Genomic DNA, 6,233 nt, shown 5'->3' with positions numbered 1-6,233 from the left:
CACCCCCAGCAGCCCCCGGCCCCCCTCACTCACCTTCATGCCGATGAGGTTCCACCATCACATTCTTCCCCGACTGGTTTCCTCTCTTCCCTCCCCGACCACGACCCCGGTTGCCACCAGACTGGAAGCCTCCACCTACCAGACAGAGAGGCAGTGAGAGAGGGAGATCCTATGATCTCTGCCCTCCCTGAGCCCCAAGCCCAGGCACAACCTCCTGATTGTATCCATCACACCCCCAATGTCACTCACCACCTCGTCCTCCTCCTCCTCGACCTCGGCCCCTAAAGCCTCCACCACGACCTCTGCCCCCGCCAAAGCCTCCTCGGCCTCCACCACGACCACCACGGTCACCAAAGCCCCCTCGGCCACCGAAGCCGCCCCCACGGGGGCTGAAACCTGTAACGGCAGCAGAAAGAGGAATCAGAGCAATGAGGTCTGAGAAGTTACGTCTCCTAATTCCACTGGGAGGTGTCCACAATATCCACAAGAGCAGAAAAATCAGGATCGGGGTGCCTGGGTGGCTCAGTCGTTAAGCGTCTGCCTTCAGCTCAGGGCTTGATCCGGGCGTTCTGGGATCAAGCCCCACATCAGGCTCCTCCGCTGGAAGCCTGCTTCTTCCTCTCCCACTCCCCCTGCCTGTTCCCTCTCTCGCTGGCTGTCTCTGTCAAATAAATAAATAAAATCTTAAAAAAAAAAAAAAAGAAAGAAAAGAAAAATGAGGACCGACCCAGGTGTCCATCGGCAGAACAGGCAGATAAAAGGGAGGGACTATTCACCATCAACGAGGACGAGGGTCTACAGTCACAACAGGTACACACATCTTCGAGTCCTCGTGTTAAGTGAAAAAGCAAGTTGAAGAAAACCACATCTGACATAGTATCTTTTATAAAAGTTCAGCAACGACTAAAATTAAACAATGTCATGCTGTAACCCACGTGCCACGCACCCCCCGCCCAAGAGGCAAGGGGATGATGATCCAGAACTCACAACGCGGGGGACTCGGGTAGGGGCGGAATGCCTATCGATGTAGGTCACTGGCCGCGTTCTGCTTTGTGCTCAGATAGTATGTCTGCAGGATCCACTCTATTTTCGGTGTTAGAGCGAAGAAGTGTAAACACCGAGTGTTGGGCCCTAGGGTCCCCGAGATCCTGGGAAGATTTCCATGCCCTCCCACTCCTGAACTTGGGTCTGAAAGAAAAGGGCCAACCCCCAAACAGAGGCGAGGTGGGCACGATGTCTTTCCTGCTACCCGATCTCTCTGCTCGCCAACTTGCAGAAGTCTCTCCCAGCTCAGGGAGAAAAAACAAGACAAAAACTGAATTGTCCTTTATGGGTGAGCAAAAGTGCCCAAGCAATTTAGGGCTTGTCCAAGGGACTGAAAGTTGAGGGGAAGAAAAAAAAAAGATCCAGAGAGACTTGATTTTCGTCACCGCAGGTCAGAGCAAACCCGTCCACTTCACGGAGCACAGAACAAGGGCGGAAGCAGAGGGCATGCCGGCGCTAACATTCAGTATCTGACTTTTCTGTGCCGGCGTCCCAGGCTCCACCGTACTTTTGGTAAATCACGTGAGTTATAAAACAACAGAGTGAAAATTAGTGATGCTTTAAAATGATCTCACTTGATGTCAACTATGCAATAGTAAACTTGCCAGAGTTTTTGTAAAGGTGATTATATTCACGCGCTATGAAAGCTTTGCGCATTGTAATGGCGCTAAAGATGAGAACGTAGGGGCCCCTGGGTGGCTCAGTCGGTTAAGCGGCTGTCTTCACCTTCCCAAGTCCTGGGATCAGCCCCGCATCGGGCTCCCTGCTCAGAAGGGGAGAAGGGGCGGCCGCTTCTTCCTTTGCCCTTAGCACCCACCCCTCCTCCCGTGCACTCTCTCTCAAACAAAATCTTTAAAAAACTTTTTTAAAAGATGAAAAGGTAGAACTTTTCATTGTCATTACTAATTTAAGTGTTAAAAATTAACAGTTTCAGAACTCCTGAAGAGTTGTCTACCTTTACTCCCTTACTCCCTCTACAGTCTCCTGTCCGCAGGGCAGCAAGTGATGGATCTTTCCCAACCCACAAAATCGGATCTCTTCATCCCCCTGCCTAAATCCCTTTGATGGTTTTCCATCACACTGAAAACGCAACCAAAATTTCTTTCTCTGGCTTCCAGAGACCGAACTCAGTGACTCTCACCTTTGGCTAATCCCTGGAACCTAGAAATCCCGTTTAGGTGTCTGGTGTAGGGGCCCGAGCATAGGGCTTTTTAAAGTCTCCCAGGCGATTCTAAATGTGCAGCGCGAACTAAGAACCCCCATCACGTGGCTCTGGCTTCCGCTGACTTTCGTGACCTCACTCATTCTATGCCCGGCATCCCGCTCTTCCTCCTCAAGCTCCCTCTCCAGCTTCTAAACCCTTTTACACCTGCTGTTCCCACTGCCTGGCTCCTGGAGACATTTGCTGGGCTCACCCACTTCCCCCCTTGCACTCAGGTGTCTGATGAAATGCTCCTTCCTCAGAAGGGCCTCTGGGCTCCCTACCTTTACCCAGCTTTCTGGTTCTTCCTATGAATCATCACACACAGCACTTTTCATTTTATTACTGCCTGATTCCCGCACCAGAATCAAGGCCCCAAGGGACCAGGATGTGTTCATGGTTTTGGTCACTCTGCATCCCCAGCACCATGCACAACACTTGGCACAAAGTGTGGGCTCAATAAATATTAAGTGAGCTGTCTGCTGATGACTCTTAAACCCCTGGGTTCTGCCTCGGGGGGGGGAAAACACACCCTCTCTGTTCGTTCAGGAAGCAGGTGATGACACGGTGACCAGAGCCCTGGTCCCCTTCCCTCAAGCTGTTCAAGTGTCCCATACAGGGCAATGGAGATGCCACTTCTGACCCTAGAGAGTAGGGGAGGTTCATGGGAATCTTGCAAAACTTCATCTGTAAGACAGAGATAGGGTGATAACACAGTGCCCAGCCCAGAGCACTTCCCTCAACACACTGCCTGGCACACAGTTTGAATGAGTATTCAAATGAGGAGAGGGACAGCCCCCCTGTCTTCCCACTTAGGAAAGACACCACTAGGCCCAAGAGACTCTCAACCCAGGCCCGATGCAACAGAGACCCGAGAAGTGTGGAGATGGCAGGGGGCACCGGGGGCATGAGTGTCAACTTTTAGGCCCAGATACTCAAAACGTATCTTAATTCATTTTAGGTCCCAGGGAGCTTACAAAAATGTACTGAAAGTACCCACTCCTCAAGGAAACTACACGCTCGCAAATTTTCCACAAGTTTTGGGAGGAGGTTCCATGGACCCCCTGGTTTAAACCCTGCTCTCCTCCCACAACCTTCCCCATCTCAAAAACGGACACTCCATCCTTCCAGTTACACATGCCCAAACCCTGAGGGATCCTTGACCCCTCTTATACCCACACACAAGCTCGGGCTCTATCTTCAAAATACGGTTTTCCAAACCGCGACAATGTGTCAGGTGGGTCCGCGGCTACCACCCTGGTCCAAGCCACATCACCTCCCCCTAGATCACAGCAACGAGCTTCCCACTGATGCGCCTGCTTCCACTTCTGCTCCCCTGAAGTCCTTTCCACACACAAGCCAGGAGGATCCTTTTAAACGTATCCATCAGAGAGCGTCGTGTCCCTGGTCAAAATCTCCCCAAGGCTTCTTCCCTCAATCAGACTCAAATCCTTAGGGAAGAGCTGACTCTTACCTTCTGAAACATCATATCCTAACACTATGAGGGAAGGGTGGGGAGGAAGGTGTATCCTCCATTCCTGGGGGAATCAGACTATAGGGTGCCTGCAGGCATGCCGGGGTCTGATGGAGATACACAGTCCAGCACCCCCTCGATCCCACACACCCACCCACCATTTCATTAGATCTCCAAACCTGAAGAGAAAGGGAGTTTGGGAGGGGATACGTGCATCCACAAACCCAGCCTCCCCCTCCATCAGATGACCCCATCTCTCCACACATGGAGGGCAAAGAAAAAGGAAGAAAAACGAAGACCTGCACTAGGAAACAGAGCTTCTGGGTCACAGTGGGAAGATTTCCCCAAACTCTAGCAGAGCAAGTTGGGGGGAAGGGCACGACCTGATTTAGGAAGACCTGAGACACCAGGGGGAAAGACCCCAATTTTGTTCCTCTTGAGAAGGATAAAGTTAACAATTAGAGACAATACTATTACGTCAAGCCCTGTGCTATTTTCCCCCCAACTTTATTAAGATATAACTGACATATAGGGGCACCTGGGTGGCACAGCGGTTAAGCGTCTGCCTTCGGCTCAGGGCGTGATCCCGGCGTTCTGGGATCGAGCCCCACATCAGGCTCTTCTGCTGTGAGCCTGCTTCTTCCTCTCCCACTCCCCCTGCTTGTGTTCCCTCTCTCGCTGGCTGTCTCTATCTCTGTAGAATAAATAAATAAAATCTTTAAAAAAAAAAAAAAGATATAACTGACATATAACATCATGTAAAGCTACTGCATACAACCTGTTGATTTGTACACTTAAATATTGCAAAAAGATTACCACAATATGCTATTTTTTCCTAACATGATCTTGCTAATTATAACCGGGAGCCATTTTACTGACGAGAAAACTGAGACTCAAGAGAGGTAAAGCCACTTGCCCAAGTCACACAGGAGCTTAAGAAGCAAAGCTAGTACTGAAACTTAACTAAGACCTTTCTGCTGTCAATGCCAGGACTCTCATCAATCTGCCGCGAGGGAGGTGGGGTGGGTTCATCAGAATCTCGGGGAAAAATCAAATTAATAAAACCACTCACGTCCTGTGACTCTCCCCCTCTCCCACCCCATGCTAAGCCTATCTCGGGCTTGTGATGGTTCATCTCACCGGGAGTTGAGAATCACGATCACTCAAACCTCAGAGACCCGCCTCTCCGGAGAGCAGAGAGCGGGAAAGTGGGACAGAGAAGGCCACACACTCTCAAACCGGGAGTCCTCATTCACTTCGGCCCTCTCTGAGAAGCTAGTCTGGGAGCTAAAGGGACGGTCATTGCGGCGGTGATACGGAAGGCAAACAGGGGTTCTCTACGACCCAAAACTGGGACTTTCCACCTGTGAACCAAGACATTATCCCCAAGTCCCACGGCCCGAGATCCAAGCCCCCAGATGCCTGGATCCAGATTTTGGGTCAGTACTCCCGACTGCCACCCCCAGCCCAATAACCAAGACCCCTAATGACGGCCTCAATGAGATGAATCCTAATTCGGGAACCCCCCCCCCAATTCCAGGCCCAAGACCCTCGACTCACGACCGTAAACTCCGAAGCCGGTCACAGACCTCCAGACCAGGCACCCGAACCCCGGGCTCAGCGTCCATCACAAGGCGGAACCAAGACTCCCTAGCCACAGGAGCCCGGAACCAGGACCCTGACCCAAGAGACCGGATCCCCTGCCCCTAGGCCAAGGCCCCACCCCTCCGACTCCGGTCTGGCACCACGATCCCCGCCGGCCCCAGTCTCTGACCCCGGACCCCAACCCCGGCCTGCACCTGGCTTCATGGCGAGAGCTCAGCTCCCCGGCCCAGGACTCTGCGGCGTCCCAGGCTGCACGAGTCCGGTGCTTTCGCACGTGGAAAGGAGCGTACGCGCGGCGGCGTACGGCGCGTGACGCAACTTCGCAACCCCGCCCCTCGGAGCCCCGGCCGCGTCCGCAGCCGGGCGCGCGCGCTATGGGCGGGGCTTAGCAAGCCTCTCAGGGCACCGCCCCACTCGGCGGCTCCAGGCGCTGCCCGCGCAGAGATCCTACGGTGAACGCGCTTCCTGCTTCCTCTTCACCGGTGTGAGCCTCCCGGTAATCAGGGTTCATCACCAGGCCTTTGTACGCCCTGTGCACTCTGCCCCTTTCTTTCTTTTTCTTTTTCTTTCTTTCTTTCTTTCTTTCTTTCTTTCTTTCTTTCTTTCTTTCTTTCTTTCTTTCTTTCTTTTTCTTTCTTTCTTTCTTCTTTCTTTCTTTCTCTTTCTTTCCTTATAAATATTTTATTTATTTACTTGACAGAGAGAAAGAACAAGCAGGGGGAGCGGCAGAGGGTGAGGGAGAAGCAGGCTCCCCGCTGAGCAGGGAGCCCAATGTGGGGCTTGGTCCCAGGACCCCGGGGTCATGACCTGAGCCACCCAGGCACTCCATCTCTTATATTTCTAATTAACTCCCTAAGGTCCCCTCTACACCTGAAGGCTTTCCCTGACCTTTTACCCCCCCCACCCCCC

The 6,233-nt window shown here is 52.4% G+C and overlaps 1 protein-coding gene across 1 annotated transcript in view; it reads right to left on the bottom strand.

Annotated features, from left to right (window-relative positions):
* FBL (fibrillarin) overlaps positions 1–5,675 on the bottom strand; it is a 10,880-nt gene extending 5,205 nt beyond the window's left edge. The window contains exons 1-3 of the mRNA XM_002923707.4: positions 5,519–5,675; positions 250–396; positions 34–135 (exon numbers count right to left, since the gene is read on the bottom strand). Coding sequence (XP_002923753.1) covers positions 34–135; positions 250–396; positions 5,519–5,528 — 259 coding nt within the window. The 5' untranslated portion in view covers positions 5,529–5,675. The remainder of the gene's footprint in view (positions 1–33; positions 136–249; positions 397–5,518) is intronic.
* Positions 5,676–6,233: the final 558 nt, after the last annotated feature.

The sequence above is a fragment of the Ailuropoda melanoleuca genome, chromosome 12 (genome assembly GCF_002007445.2).
Source record: "Ailuropoda melanoleuca isolate Jingjing chromosome 12, ASM200744v2, whole genome shotgun sequence".
In the NCBI taxonomy this organism is placed as follows: domain Eukaryota; kingdom Metazoa; phylum Chordata; class Mammalia; order Carnivora; family Ursidae; genus Ailuropoda; species Ailuropoda melanoleuca.
The sequence above is the reverse complement of the archived record's forward strand: the minus strand, read 5'-3'. Positions and strand labels throughout refer to the sequence as shown.